Source organism: Perkinsus marinus (genome assembly GCF_000006405.1).
Source record: "Perkinsus marinus ATCC 50983 genomic scaffold scf_1104296928640, whole genome shotgun sequence".
Taxonomy (NCBI): domain Eukaryota; phylum Perkinsozoa; order Perkinsida; family Perkinsidae; genus Perkinsus; species Perkinsus marinus.
The window spans coordinates 19752-35524 of record NW_003216737.1 but is presented as its reverse complement, the minus strand read 5'-3'; the positions used below and the strand labels follow the sequence as shown (position 1 = coordinate 35524).

General features: G+C 45.5%; 5 protein-coding genes across 6 annotated transcripts; 3 read left to right on the top strand and 2 right to left on the bottom strand.

Annotated features, from left to right (window-relative positions):
• The first annotated feature begins 206 nt into the window (after positions 1–206).
• On the top strand, positions 207–1112 carry Pmar_PMAR007293 (hypothetical protein). Of its 2 annotated transcripts, none has more exons than XM_002788191.1 (4): positions 207–386; positions 440–587; positions 633–689; positions 733–1112. In XM_002788191.1, exons 1-4 carry the CDS (start codon positions 243–245, stop codon positions 963–965), a joined length of 582 nt encoding a protein of 193 aa, XP_002788237.1. In that variant the 5' UTR covers positions 207–242; the 3' UTR covers positions 966–1112. The 2 variants fall into 2 exon arrangements, with proteins under 2 accessions (XP_002788237.1, XP_002788236.1); XM_002788190.1 differs by having other exon boundaries at positions 209–386; positions 473–587; positions 733–1107.
• Positions 1113–1678: 566 nt separating this feature from the next.
• Pmar_PMAR007292 (protein kinase 1, putative) lies at positions 1679–4058 on the bottom strand. The gene is made up of 8 exons (XM_002788189.1): positions 3982–4058; positions 3839–3934; positions 3691–3791; positions 3335–3464; positions 3090–3286; positions 2628–2840; positions 1885–2077; positions 1679–1837 (listed from the first exon to the last, which is right to left on the bottom strand). The coding sequence occupies exons 1-8, from the start codon at positions 4049–4051 to the stop codon at positions 1701–1703; spliced, it is 1137 nt and encodes a 378-aa protein (XP_002788235.1). The 5' UTR covers positions 4052–4058; the 3' UTR covers positions 1679–1700.
• Positions 4059–6696: 2638 nt separating this feature from the next.
• Pmar_PMAR007291 (conserved hypothetical protein) lies at positions 6697–8430 on the top strand. The gene is made up of 5 exons (XM_002788188.1): positions 6697–7381; positions 7425–7522; positions 7760–7895; positions 7942–8089; positions 8144–8430. Exons 1-5 carry the CDS (start codon positions 6718–6720, stop codon positions 8214–8216), a joined length of 1119 nt encoding a protein of 372 aa, XP_002788234.1. The 5' UTR covers positions 6697–6717; the 3' UTR covers positions 8217–8430.
• Positions 8431–8477: 47 nt separating this feature from the next.
• Pmar_PMAR007290 (Rapid response to glucose protein, putative) lies at positions 8478–9622 on the top strand. The gene is made up of 3 exons (XM_002788187.1): positions 8478–8615; positions 8708–8808; positions 8858–9622. The coding sequence occupies exons 1-3, from the start codon at positions 8524–8526 to the stop codon at positions 9559–9561; spliced, it is 897 nt and encodes a 298-aa protein (XP_002788233.1). The 5' UTR covers positions 8478–8523; the 3' UTR covers positions 9562–9622.
• An 817-nt stretch (positions 9623–10439) lies between these two features.
• Pmar_PMAR007289 (NBP2b protein, putative) lies at positions 10440–11419 on the bottom strand (the record flags this gene model as incomplete). Its single annotated transcript, XM_002788186.1, has 7 exons — positions 10440–10489; positions 10536–10656; positions 10779–10901; positions 10944–11019; positions 11063–11169; positions 11217–11300; positions 11348–11419. The coding sequence occupies 7 exons, from the start codon at positions 11417–11419 to the stop codon at positions 10440–10442; spliced, it is 633 nt and encodes a 210-aa protein (XP_002788232.1).
• Positions 11420–15773: the final 4354 nt, after the last annotated feature.

Sequence of the window (15773 nt, the reverse complement as noted above, 5' to 3'; positions counted from 1 at the left end):
GCTTCGTAACCCCAAATACTCGACGAATTATTACTTCATCCACTGTATGAAATTTGTATAATATTAATACACGGAGTCGGCGAGCGATATCCAGCCGTTTCACCAGGGCCACTAAACTCCGCAATTAGCCGCCTTCATGAGACTCTAAGTTCAGTTACCACTGATGACGCTTCCCACGTGTCTATCCATTATCTTACATTACTCTACTGCCTACAGATATTCACCCTCCACCCCCGTACACTATGTTAATGATCTGTAGCATCATCATCACTGTCATCATGGAAGCATCCAGTCATAGCTGGGTGATCAATCTGGTCGGTGACATCAAGGCTGGTCTGCCGAGGATGGGTCTGACTACACACCAGCATCCCGACCAGTATTACGCGGTGAGCACCACCACCTACTTGCGTGAAGTGGCCCAACTATCTCTGCTTTTCAGCGACCAATGTGTCCCTTGTCATCCCTTGATCAGTGCATGGGGTTGCCACCACCATATAAGCCTCTCGATGAGAGCTCTCTCCGCCCATGCAGACGCGCTGGCACCACCGGTGCAACCAATATGCACCAACGTGCTGAGGTTACCCGAGGCAAGTCAATACACCTCCTGCTTCTCAGAGTTGCATCTCATTCAGGGTCGAAACTACACGTCTCCTGGATGGGCAACGGACACACTAACTCTGTCTCTGATGGTATGGCTGTATTGTGTCGTCTCCCTCACATTCAACGTATCAGGTACATGCATCGTATTCAAGATAGCTCCATACGCCGAAGACCCTTCATGGGAGAATTTCACTGTGTTGGAGAAGTGTCTACCATTTTACCATACGAACGTTGCTAAAGACCCAACCTCGGCTGATATCACCATTCCGGCTGATACCGAGCCCGGGATCTACACCGTTCTCTATATGTGGTCCAAATTTGATGGTGTTTATTATGCTACTTGTTCGGATATAATCGTACATTAGCAATGATGATTCAACTCTTCCTACACTCGTCCTATTTCAATGCTTACCTTTTGATTTTTTTGAAGATTTTCTTGATTTCATCTCCTTCACTGACACTCCTTAGAGAGTATATTTGCACGTGTTTGGTCCATATTTCCGAGTATAAAAACAGAGTTGAATTAGTTGGGATTATGCACATTGTCAACAAATGAATGTTTTAAAAGTGATGTGAATACATACAACTTGATATATCGACACTCACTGTACTACCCTTAAAAACCTATCACGAAATATAAGCGCAATTGAGAAATGAAGTGCAATCACTTAACGGTCGGCCTCACGAATAGACAGAAGTCTGTGTTGACTTCATGCTCCATCGGAAGTGCTGAGGATGTATATGCACTAAGCTTGAGTAGACTCTCATACCGTCCTCATTATAGGGCGATGCATTTCAGTCTACTTTCCTTTTAGCCCATAATAATAATTATCATCATCGTAATAGTCAATTCGAGTTCAATCCACTTCGGGATGAGACCCTTTCGACCAAAAATGTCAAATACCCACGGCGACTCCGAAAAATGAGGTTTTATACTCAGCAGCGTGGTTCATCATCACTGATGGATTTCCGTTCGGAACAGCGATCAATTCATTTGTGAGATCCTCGACGATCCCCTCGTAAACGACTTACACGATGATACATAAACCATCATTAATAAACCCAACGAGACCTACGTAAATTGAGAGACCAGTGTAAGCTCATCCACCCACAGCTGGGCGTAGCGCTTTTGCTACCTCTCCTTTGCTCGCCATAGTAGGATGGCCCAAAGTGAAGTAATCGTGTTTTAAGAGCTCAGCACTCGATGGTCGGGCTGTTGGATTCAACATCAACATACCTAGCACATGCACATGGACATACGACTACTATTAAGTTCATGTTCACTTTTAAGGAATTCATCCAACTTATCCGATTCTCTGCAAGCATCCCCGAACATATCCCGAGGCCAATTATCAGGTTCGGGTAGATAAGCAAACTCATGGAAGCTAGGGAGGCTGGAGGCTTCTGGCCAGGCCTGTTCTGACGGAGTACCGAGAAGCTCCACGATGGCCTTGAGTAGATCAACCTCAGAGGGAACCTACAAGATTACACTACAAAGGATTGGTGAAACAATAGATCAGAAAACAGTTTTGGTAAAGTTCATGGCTATCATGAGCAGCCGAAACGGTAACGGTTTCACGGAATATATTTTGGCGCGCTCGCCATGATGATGATGATGTTACTCACAAGGGTCGGCATTCAATATACCGATTTCGAAACTCAGAATCATTTCCAGAGCCGCTTCTTACACTTCCTATGAGATAATACTAGAATCGATTCTGAATTGGACAAGAATTGATTCAATGAACATGGTTACAGAATACATGTGTATCGCTTCGGTCATGTGAGTTACCGAAGCGACACACTTCCACGATGTTTCGAATGAGAGTAAAAATTTCATGTTTGATATCCTCGCCTCACTAGACCGAACATATGAGTTTTACCGACAAAATTTCAACGGGAATTATTCGAACTAGTGGGAAAACACTTCAGCCTCTTCGTACGCGTAAACCCTGAGTTTTGAATTCAACTGTAACCAAATATCCTGACTTTACAAACCCTGATTCTATTTCTCCAATAATAATCACCTGGAAGAGTGGGGCCCTGCGTTTAACAGTACTCGGTCGACTCCTTTCCCCCCGAGGTAGCATTTCTGCCATGAGTGTACCGATAGACCAGATGTCGACTGCTGGAGAGTAATAGGAGGATTCAAATAACAATTCAGGAGCTCTATACCACAACGTGACCACATTGAAGGTCATGTTGCCTCCGAACGACCGCTTAGACTGACCGAAACATCCCTGAAAACAGAAATGATCAACAAATGATTATAGTAGAGCAGAATTCCATTTCAAGGAAGAGTTCGAAGCGATGTGATGTAGATGTCGGACGCGGGTATAGACCCCGGGACCTTACGTTGTACAAACTAACCTACTAACTACCCTCCCAAAAATACACACACCAACCTAACCGTGACACTACATCACAAAGATCGACACTCATCAATGGCGATTCAGCAGAGCTCAGGAAAGGGAATATTCGCTTCTCACCGGAGGCGGTTGGCCAAGCTGCCTGGCGAGACCGAAATCGGTTAAACTGAGCGTTCCAGTGTTGATATCACACAAGACGTTGCCAGATGACAGATCCCGATGGACGAACCAGACATCATGGAGAGCCTTCACGCCCGACACTATTTGGTATACCATAGCCTTAATACATGGTAAAGATAAAGTAACATTCCTCGAACCTGAAAATTACCATTCCTGAAACGCTTCGCTCCGCTAAAATAATTTACTTAGGACTTTCTTCAGATCACAATGCATGAACTTCATGACCAATGACAATTGAGGTTGTTTGTGCCTAGGGGTTGCCGTAGATGCCGACTCCTCAGCTGATGCCTCATCCTCGTTAATTGATGCGAAAACCTACTACGATGACTTCCTTCAGGAGAACACCTGTAGGGTATAATAGCGAGTCTCAAAAACATGATCATATTCGGGTATTCAGCTTAGCCTCCAACATTGGCAATCATGGTTGAATGAAAGAGCAACTCTTCCATGTATCAGGCAAACTCTGCAGAATTCTGATGCCCCGAGGAGCAAATGGTCTACATTTTCGTGGCGCGCGACAAAATGACCGTAGGATTATTACATCGACCAACGACATGACATTCTCGCTGTGAACAGCTTTCATGACCTTCATCTCCCTGATACACGTAAAGTGTATTCCTCCAATGCCACCACCACTTGTCCCTGCACGCATGCACATCTCGTCATCTTTTCCCTCCCAACCCGCTCACCAGCCGATGCTGCTGCCGTCTTCAGCCTCTTTATTGCGACATCCTCGCCATTGGAGAGGTCCTTGGCCAAGAACACCTTACCGTACGTTCCCTCACCTACTCGTCAATTTAACTCTCAGCGGAGCGAAGCATAATATTCATACTGATGAACTTTTCTATTCGATATCTCTTCCTCCCCCGCAACTCGTGATGATGGTGATCCTCCGTTACCATCACAATGACAAATACCTACAAATCAAAAATCTGATACTCCAACTGTTAACGCAACACAGTAGGACCAACTACATCGTACCAATTGCTAATTACGAACTTCAACAACAACAACAACAACAACAACAACAACAACAACAACATCAGCTACGTTCAATATTTGCAGGGGCTTGCCCCTCTTTCACTTGCATCATTTCTTAACCTTCTTCGCATTCGATTTCCTCATCGTTGCGCTAGCTCTCTTTTTTCCGCCAACATTCGCACTATCTGGAAGCCCTATCGCTAGCGACCACAGCGAGAACATATCGAGATCATTTCAGAAAATCAACCACTAAAATGTTAATTCCACCGTCTGGATATGGTAGAAAAGTTGATGCGAAATTGAAATCATTTTTGATGAGGATATTCTTCATATAAACGATGAATGCTCTGATTCCTCCAATTTCTACCATAAAATGATCAACAACCATCGTCCTGGTGAGGGCCTACTCTTCTTCTTTTCTTTTTTAAACGGATATAATTTATCCTCTTTTTTGATAGCCGGCTTAGTCGTTTCAGAGAAAGTGTCTAATCGCATTTGTGTCTTCGCTCGTTTACACTTTTTCAGTCTACTGATGTACCTACACCACATCCATGAGAATTGACTGAAGAACAAATATCAGCATCAAAAACGACCTCACCGAGGATCGAACCTGCGCCCTCATCCTACTTCTCTACTCGATCTTCAGAGAACTGATTATCGTCAACTAAGAACTTCTTCAAGGCTTCATAATCTGGCGTCGGCCATTTCAAATCGACATTTTCTCTTTCCACTGCAGGAGCCTCGAGGAAATACTTCCTAACCTGAGAGAGCGCGCGATAAATCAAACAACAATCCTACTTGTTTATAATCCCTTTCAGACCAGCTTTCTGGCACTGTGAACTTGGTCTTATCAAGATGATCGAGTACACCCTCGATGCTTTTGTGCTCTTCTATCGATTCGAACGCGTTATTCGGACCTGATAGAGAAGTTTCACGCGCCCTCATTCGAAGTGAGCGACATCAAAGCCATCTAGTTCTACCAACAATAGAGCATCAACCAGCAGTGCATACGGGAGCATTCAAAGTTTCAAGTCGGAAAATGCCACTGCCCAGGATTTGGCCTCTGATACCAATGCCTCTAATGATGTCCAGATAATCGCAGCCGTATATGATGCAGAAGTCAATGAGCTGCTCCACCGTCATATCCAACTGCTCCGGTACAATAGGAAGAGACATCTCGTAAACCTGTGAAAGGAAAGTGTTTCGCTCCGCTAAATCTAAATTTGCTCTGACATTGTCAGAGGACTATAATATTCAGAATAGATCTACTTGTGGGGCCGATATGCCAGAGGACTATACTATTCAGGATAGATCTACTTGTGGGGCCGATATGCCAGAGGACTATACCATTTAGGATAGATCTACTTGCGGGGCCGGTATGCCAGAGGACTATACTATTCAGGATAGATCTACCTGGGCGGGGCCGCTATGCTAGAAGACTATACTATTCAGGATAGATCTACTTTTGGGGCCGCTATGCCAGAGGGCTATGCCCTCCAGAAAAGATCTAACTGGGGGGTGCTATGCGAGGGGATCGGTTCCAGAGCTTGGATTTCTCATACGAAAGTGAACACACTAGTATGGCGTTAGGACACCTATAATGTTCCCGCGGGAACTCATCTTGTATTTGCCACATGATTAAGAATATATTCTTCAATCAGCTTCCCACGTGAATGTCATCGCATTAGAAATATTTTCTCCATTACTACCAAACCCTGGGGGAACATTATTTCTCAAGGATGCATGGATACCTGACTCCCATAGGTGCATCGTATTATCAACGAGCGTAGAGCGCCTTCCGCATCCCTCTACCCCCTTCCCCTACCCGCCTCCATCATCCTCAACGTTCTGGTGACAAACCCCGATATATGAGAGGTCACATCGCCTGCTGCATTTGATAAATTAACATGTTGATTATCTCCACCCAAACGAACAGCGATCAGAAACTGAACATAAAAACGGGACGATTCACGCTGTCCCAAAATAGATGATCATAAAATGCGAGTCAAATTACGGGACAGCAAGGCGTCCAACCCTTGCCATTGAGGCAAGTCGTGAATCAAATTGGTCGGAAAGTAAGTCTCATACCGTCGGATTTCACTACACTTCTCTACAACATCTTTTATGTAAAATAACATTTACCTGATAAAGGCACATACTGGCGTCCAATGCTAAACTCTTCCCAGGGTAATTCTCCTTCTTCTGCTCACTCACTGACTTCGGAGCATTCTCCGATACGAACTTGGAATTTCCAAGTTCAAACAGCTTTCCAAGTTGGAAAGCTGTTTGATTCCCATTACAAACAGTGATAATACCAAACTGGTAACATCTTGCTATATGCATACAACGCAATCTTCTGGTAAACTACGACAATTTACGTTGAGAAAAAGACTGAGAAAGACGCAAGATTCGTCAAGATTCCTAGTGAGGCCGCACCGATAGCAGCACAGTGGACTGATTAAGACCACTCGGACTCCAACGCCTGGCAGCAGATACACACATGCAGTTGGTTAGGAATCTTAGCATCACTCGACTAAGATTCAAATTAGGTCAACTTCTATCTCTCAGACTCTTAAAATCTATCATCATGGCAGACGTTTCCTTCGGTGTTGGTATCCTCTGTACTCTACTAGCCGCCTTCTTTTTCGGTATTCAATACGTTCCCTGTAAACAATACACCACTTACGACGGTGCCGTATTTCAATGGTTCATGTGTAGCGGGATCGTCTGGGGAGGCATCTTACTTCAGCTCATCCTCATGCTCGCCTTCGACTGGCCTGGTCCCCAAGTCATCCTCTACGGTGTATTATCCGGAATGCTCTGGGGCTCAGCCAACTTCCTTGTGATCCCTCTAGTGCGAATCTGCGGCCTCGCCCTGGGCTTTTCCCTATACCACATCATCAACCTCTCCTGGGGGTATTGCCTAAGTCGATTCGGCTTGTTCGGAATGGACCAAGACGTCGGGCGAATCCCCGTCCTCCGAGACGTTGGAGTATTCGTCCTCCTGGCCTCATTCATAATGTTGTTCTGGGTAGAACCTGAAGAGGCCAAAACAACCACTCCAACCTCCCTTAAAACGAAGGAAAGACCATCACAGAGCTCCCGTCATAAGAATCCCCCAACGACTAGCGGTGGCGAAGAAACAACTCCTCTCGGTCAACCCGAGGTAGCTGAGGTGGATAACAACCCATCAGCTGTTGGTCGGAAACGTCTATTCGGTATGAGTCGCGGACAAGCCATTAAAATAACAGGCAAGTTCCTTTGAGGTTCGTCACTTCTCGCATTTTCTCACAGGAATAGTATTGGCGATAGCAGCTGGTATCCTGACAGCCATGAACGGTTGGCCGTATGCATTATGGACGCAAACGCAACAAGGGAAGGATATGATGGCGGTAACTCATAGGGACCCAAGATTTACACAACGTCTGACGATGTGATTGCGAATGAAGAGAATTGAAGATAACTTGTTTGAAATAGAGCATTTGACAAGTGACAAAATTCGCAACGAAAAGGTTAAATTTTCGAGGAGTCTCGAGAGTCTAACTACCCTGCATAAAAGTTCGGTAAACATAGTCGTCCTGTCGGGTGAACTTGGGTCTTCTTGAAGCACGACGCTCGTTCGTTTTCAGGTTCAATTCGTCTTTTCGCAGACCATCGGTATCTACTTTGTTTCCAGCATTTGGTATTGGCTATCCTCAACCGTCCGACAATTCGCTTTCAAAAAGCGTACCAATCATTCAGTTATCCGTCCAGCTTTCATTGCCGGTACTGGGGATCGAACCTGTGCGGGTTTTAATACTGTGGGTCTCAGGTCTGTTCTGGGTAATTGGTGATGTCAACATGCTATATGGCATCGATGGTATCGGCTATGCAGCAGCTTACACTCTAGATGCTGTTGGGCCAGTCATGGTTGCGAGCATCCTCAGTCTTTTGTGGTTTAAGGAGATCAAAGAAACGAGGTGGGAAAAATGCCTCTGCCGGGATTCGAGCCGTAGGTCTCCCCCACTCCTCAGACAGCGCATATGGTTTGTCGCTTCATTCGTCACTCAAGTCGCCGGCTGTATAATGGTAGCGGTAGGTGCCTAAAGGTACGTCTATTCTATCAGAGTACATTTCCCAAAGAAGTGGCATCCAAATCTGCGCGCACAGGGAAGGATATCCTCTATGAACTTTCCTTGTGTAGCCTGTAAATTTGTAGCCGTTGTTCTATTCAATCAGCGGAGCGTTGTTTGCCGAATACATTGAAGATGCTCCTATAGTGTCCTATGTTACTACTTTTCTCAACCACCAACTTATTAACATCATATCACCTTTGCTCACGTTTTCCATCGCCGCCATGTGGTGTTCAGCTCAGCTTTCAATTCCCCGATTGAGTGACCGCTCTTCCAACTATATGACAGAAGATGAAGACAGAAAACTCATATGTGAAATATGTTCCCTTTTAGGAAAAAGCCATCCTGGAGATTCTAATCAGGACCTTGAGAGGTAAGCTGCCTTATCGAGATTGCGTCGTTCGGCTACTGTCGCACGCGGTTGTCCATTCGGATTTCATAAAGTATCAAGCTGAGTTTGCTCAGAGACCTTTCCGTCATGTTGCGAGAGTTGTTGATGAAATTACGAGAGGACTGTAGCGACCGTTGGAGTAGGATTTTGAAGGAAGAAGCACTTGTGAAAAATGGTTCGGTTGGGGTTCGAACTTGCGTCCTATGCTCTATCTGTTGTACTAGGTGCCGATCTCTTCATCCGAGTAATGAAGCATTACCCTAACCTCAGCGAACTAGCCGGAGAATGCATCTCAGCAATCACCTCGGAAAATGTCATCTGCGGTTCTGGAGCTCCAACGACCATTAGATTTTCCGACACAATTCAGTTCCACGTAGAAACAGCAGGTTACTACGGTGCTGGCCTCGGATATAAAGTTTGGCCGGCGGCGATTGCTTTGTCTCGAGCTATTCATAACGGAGATATCGACCTAGGTGAACATTCGAGAGTCATCGAGATAGGTTCGGGAGTTGGTCTTGTCGGAATCGCGGCAGCAGCGTTTGGGAAGGCATCTCATGTTTGTTTCACAGACATGATGGAAGGCTTATTGGATATCGCAATGAGGAACGCCAAGAGGAACTTCCCTCATGGGAGCTTCAGTGCTAAAGTAGTTGATTGGCGAGATCCCGAAGGTATGCCAAATGATGCTGATGTCATGCTGGGAGCTGATGTCATATACGAAGAAGCTCACGCTGAGTTGATACTCGGCCTCCTACGGCACTTCCACGGGAACAGGGCTGTTCTCGCTCTGATGACCCAACGCCCGGGTTACGGCAGTTTCACTTCGGAATTGGGAAACCTGAAAGGTCTGCAGGTGCGCCAGATCTCTGTTCCTACTATTATAGGAGATTGCTCTATACTGCAGCTCTCGCTGCGTGATCAAGTTTAAAACTATAACTATAACTATCACTATTATCATCTTACCAATGTGTCTCTGTTATCTAGCAGACAAGACAAGCAAAGTGTTGGGTTCGAATTGAAAGCTACAGAGGCGGCACATTGATGAGGTTCTTTATCCCGCACAAAGCTACCGATTCAGTTGTTTCTCATGAGGTGTCATAAGCTCTATTTGTAAGAGGTCTTCTATATACAGAGATATCACTATACAGTGATAGACTTTAAGGGTGAGGCTGCCCACATAATTGTAAAAGAGGCTGTCTGGGAATTTTAGGGGCATAAAAGTAGACCAGAGTTTGTAGTATAGATTGAGTCTATCGGAATGTACCTCGTAAATGGGGCCACTATGCCAGAGGTAAATAACATTCAGGAATGTATCTTGTGAGTAGGGCCACTATGCCAAAGGTTCATAACATTCAGGAATCTATCTTGTGAATAGGGCCACTATGCCGAAGGTTAATAACATTCAGGAATCTATCTTGTGAATAGGGCCACTATGCCAAAGGTTGATAACATTCAGGAATCTATCTTGTGAATAGGGCCGCTATGCCAAAGGTTAATAACATCATGATCATTGACAACAACTCGCAACGTACGCATGCTCGAAATGGCCCGAATTGCAATACATAGCCCTACTTGCTCTGCCACTAACTAACCTTGGGTGTTAACGATAGCTTACTCAATCACTGCAAATACGTCAAGCAAACCGCAAGTGAACAGCCCTCCTCACAAGGGGGGATAAAAACCGTACCGGACATCGTCCGCGCCTCTGAACTCCCTCGAGTCCGTGACGTCTTCTCAATTGATACTACCCGCCTCAGATGAACACAACATCCACTTATTCTTCGAGCTACATTCACGTAAGAATCATCATGCAGTAACATCCTTGACTTGAGGGGCCGACGCCTCTCGTGTGCCGCCTGAACAGAACCATCCAAATCAAGCCAGGCACGTATCCATTTCCACCCTTGGTGTCTTCCGATATTAAAGTGCTCCCCGTTGCCAACGGGCTTCGAGAGCTCTTCCCCAAGGCATTCTCCAACTCCTGATATGCTGATCGCTGTATGTTCTGGGTGTTTTGAAGACGCTAAAAAGACAATACAATTGACCATAATTAATGTCAAACTGCTCTTCGCAAGCTATGTACTGGTACTAGTCATATTGTTGGACTTCACAAACGCATACCACACTTCTACCAACCTATCCCACTTGAATAAGTTCCATCTCCTCCTTCTCCATAGCCGATACCAACGCCTCAGTACGGGCTCGAATACTCTCTTCCTGCTGCACCTTATTCTCATATTCTATTCGAGTGTTCTCCAACTTGCGAAGCTAAAACAACACCATACTATTCCTACCAACCCAAGCCTTCACCTTTTCCTCTTCCATTCTCTTCCTCGCGTTATCCCTCTGACTCCTGATCACCTTCGCCCTGCTCGTATTGAGCCCTCTGAACCACGACGCTGCTAACACCACTCTTTCTCCCATATTACATATCCCTGATCCACTTCTCCTGCTTCTGTTGTTGTAACTTCATCTGTTCCTCTCTACCTTCCCGTACAAGATGCCGCTTACTTTCCAACACAGCACCCTTCGAGGCCTGCACAATTACCTCTTGCTATCTCCACCAATTACGGCAAGTCTCACCTCCCTCAGCTGCCTCGCCTTGTCCTTCAGGAAGGCGTTCCGTGCTTGAGTGGCGCGAACTGCCTGCCACTGCTTTTTATGCAACTATTGCGACCACAATTAAATAGCGAGCGAACACCTATATGGTTCACCTCTTCCTTGGCAAGGACTTTGGCTTCATTCTCGGCACGTAACGTGTTGATCTGCTCGGCTCTGGATATCATAGGTTGACCATAGAAGATACACAATAGGTCTCAGAGTTTACTTTCTACGGGTTTCCTGTATTTTCTTCCAAGCTTTTTCTTCCTCCTGCTTCAACAGAGCTATGCGATTAGCAAGCAGCTGAGCATCCAACTCTGTCCTCTTTCGAGACTCTTTCGCCATCTAAGGCCGCCCCCATCGCCCTCCGACACGCAGGCCTCAACAAGCTTCTTCCTACCGTTAACGTTGCGCGCATCTGACTCACTTCCCCATGCAGCAGTTGAGACGTAGCCATATTTGTATTATGGGGTTGGTGACCTACACATGATTCAACATAAGATATGCCTACTACCAGGTGTACTCTGAGCCTTGTCCTGAACAGTACTGTCGGCGGTAGTTGAGTGATTCTCCATCAGAAAATGTAAAACTGGTGAGCGACATCACACATACCATCAATTCCCCGGATCAACTCAACGATGAGTTCATATCGTATCACCAATGGTTACAACGAACCCTCTCTTCCACCGACACAAAATCTTATTCGCGGTTGTCTACCCAAGGATCGTCCGATCGCTTACCTTCGAGAAGGACAACTTCACCACAAATGAGCCCATCGAGGCTTGGGCGTATCTAACTATAATCGCCGAATGCAGTAGGGAGAGAGGACCGACAATGGTCATCAGCGAGCAAAACCTGCCACTACAAAATCCGCAGAGGTTCGATCCTCAGGCTAACCAACTCGACACCACCAACCAGTCAAAAGCCAATGCGGCCACACCGAAACATAGCATGGAGGCTTCACAGACCTGTTCTAACAGAATTAACTGCCGGAAGCAACGCTATTGATATAACGATGAACGTGATGATCATTTGGCATTTGCTACTACTATTCCCCAACATGAATTGCATGAGCATGACAACCGCTACAGGTTTCCCGTGTACATCGAATTAACTGAGCGCATACAAAAACTTTTCAGCAAAGAGCATCGTGCACAGGCGGATGAATGAAGATAACAAGCTTAGAAATTACAAATATCTAAGGTCGCACATACCAAAGATACAAAACAGGTCCGGATGAGACCTTCGTGAATTAAGAGGCAAGCCTCTCATTGCACAGTTCCTTCTATTGTCGGCGTCCGCCCTGCCGGAGGGAACGGGGCGAATGGTATCGATAAAACCTCTTCCTCCAACACTAACGCCTATTAGAAAAAGCAAGATGCTGGTGCATCATCATGGATCGTTGTCCTAATCCTCCCTAGGGTGGAGAAAACTCTAAGCTAAGCCTGTGATGAGAATAGTCTACATTGATCAAGTGTAATCAGGCTGCTTTTAAAGGCATTCCCCTGCTATAACATCCAATGTGGCGTAAAGGGGCAAATCACAAGGGCTACCAAGGCAAGCAGCAAATACATTAGACGTACTTGTGCTCTTCATAGAAGTCGACAGTTCTCGATGCTGCGGGGATGTAGTAAAGGACGACACGCCCTGATGGAAGCATAAGCCTTCAATAACTCACCGTTCACACTGTTCTCACCCTAATAGGGAAGTAGAGTGTGAGCGCCCCTGTCGAGATGATGAACACGCCAGAGAGGACGCAGAAAAAGAATCAGAACCTGACAATGGGAACTACACCCGAGACCACTACCGATAACAATAATACGAGTTAGGAAGGTACGTCCGAGCTTGCTTTGATTCCTTAGTCGTAGCGTTCGATTAACGAACCGAAGCAAACATCAAATTGTCTTTACATTTCAGTGATCATACCAGCAACACCCAGGCCTCCGAATAAAGCAAGATCCGCTAAATTACGTTAGAGCCTCCAGGACGAATACTGTGGGCAGAATATGTACCTGGAAAATGCATTAACCAGATATCGAACCCGGAACCTCTCCTTACGATAACGAATGCACCACCATTAGACAACATGAGCCGCTTCCACTAAATCCGAGGATATACCGATGCTCGCCATCACAACATGCTAATCAACAGCAGCATCGATAACACCAAACACCAACAGCACAGGATGAATCAAAATCCACTTTACTACTATCAAATTCGTGTATGAATGTATTCTAACTCGAAAATCACTCGTTAAAATCTGACGAATACATCCTTTTTTCATGCGACGAGCTTTCCTGTCAAAATTCCTTCATATTGCATAACCGGCCCTCGTGTAGTAGCCAGCAGTGTAACCAAGATTAGGATTTGCTACCATTCGATCGAACTGCCACTGATACTATGCTGGAGATCATCGACTATAATACAAGGTCTAATGATGGCCACAGAAGTCTCCTGATAACACAGGTACCCGAGTGAAAGTGCCCTACATCACTCTAGCAGAGGAGCACAGAGCATTCTTCTCCACTTCCAAAGGCCCCAGGATCGACCCAGGGGTACTCCATTCAGAACAATACCGTTATACCACAACTATCCCTCCCATCATCGTCATTCTTGTGCTACGACATCGAGGATGTGCTCTCGTGTGCCAATAGATCGTCGATATATTCACTCAGAACGATTACCTTCTTTACCCCTCTTGCCAGGCGTACGAAGGAAGCACCGCATCGGAGTCCGATAGTGCTGTGTACAGGAAGGTTAAGATAGTCAGAGTAAAGATTAACTGAAGGAGTGGTATCAAAAATGGTTACACTGCTAACCAGACCAATAAGCACCAAGGTGGTATGAGGTCGTAGAGGACGGACAAGCACGAGTAGCGATAATGTCGAGGAAATACAACGACGTAATGACCTTGCGAAGTGATCGTGACGACGCGTGACCGCGCCAACCACGTCAACAACTATTAAGAATTTGATCTTCGGACTGGCCTGTGAAATATCCTGCAAACCGACAGTCGGTTAACGACCACAACATGATCCCTCGAGCCGACCTATGGTAGGCAATCGGTGTAGCACCGTCCTTCACGGAACGTACATCCGGAGTGAAAAGGCTTGGAGCATGATGTAAAGGATCCCTTTCCGGTTTCACCCGAGCGATTTTAGAGCGATTATGAGTGTGTAAAAACGCTCGCGTACTCGAGGTACATAATCGTCTCTTGATAAACTGTTCGGGCTGGCATCTCGCACGCAAACTACATTACATCCAGCATCTTCCCAGTACTACACCGAACTATGTTAAACGTACTGGCTTTCCGATATACATATATAATGTGATGCATAATTCCGAGTTTCAAGCAGAATTTTCAAGTAAGGAAAATTCTTCAGAGAAACTCGATACAATACCGTTTATAGACAATACTACCGTACTATGCTAGGATTCTTCAGTCTGGTGTGGTATAAGCTCCGTACACAAACTCCATTACATCCAGCATCTTCCCAGTACAACACCGAACTATGCTAAACATACTGGCTTTCTGTATACATATATAATGTGATGCATAGTTCCGAGTTCCAAGCAGAATTTTCAAGTAAAGAAAATTCCTCAGAGAAACTCGATACAACACCATATATAGACAGTACTACCGTACTATGCTAGGATTCTTCAGTCTGGTGCGGTATAAACTTCGTAACATTTAGGATCTTTCCAACACTACACAAGACCATGCCAATCATACTGGATTCTACATATATTAATATGTATGTTTTCGAGTTCCTAGCAGAAATTCCAAGTAGAGAAAATTCACCGGAGAAACTCAATAGACTATTGTTTCTAGGTCGTACGACCGTGCTGAGCGAGGGCTCTTCGATCAGGTGTGGTACGAACTTCGTACAGAAACTCAAATCCATCCACGATCTTCCCAGCACAAACTTAGACTATTTCTCTCCCATTTCATCATCTTTAGGGCTCCACACTAGTGACAACACAGTAACTACTACTTCCGACCGGCGTCAACCAAACACAACAATGCAACAGTAACTTACGATGACTCGAGACATAATCAAGAAGACGCAACACTTTCGATCGAGAGGTATATAAAAGTAACGTGGCCACAAATCGCCGACATAATTCAATAACAGACTCTTTCGTCGCATCCTCAGCTTATTGTGGCGGCGACGCATACCCGCTGCGATGCACACGATAGCACCGATAAAACCTTGGCAAGAATATAAATGCCAAGAGTGCGCATATTAACGCAATAACGAACCACCATACAACACTGTGCGAAGGGGCTTCATCCTGTGAACTACTAGCAATCACAATAGACCAGTCGTCCTCAAATAGAGCGTTCTTCGGAACAGGTGCCATATTCTTGATGTCGATACCACTAGGATAGAGGCGTCTCAACACTCCTAGGGGATTGTGAGGTACTTTCACCGAAACATTGCCGAGTAGCTTAGCCTCTTCTAAGGGAACATATCAGCTACAGAGATACATCCTCGAGAATAGTAGGGATTCTCGATGCACACTCTGGGAGAAGGA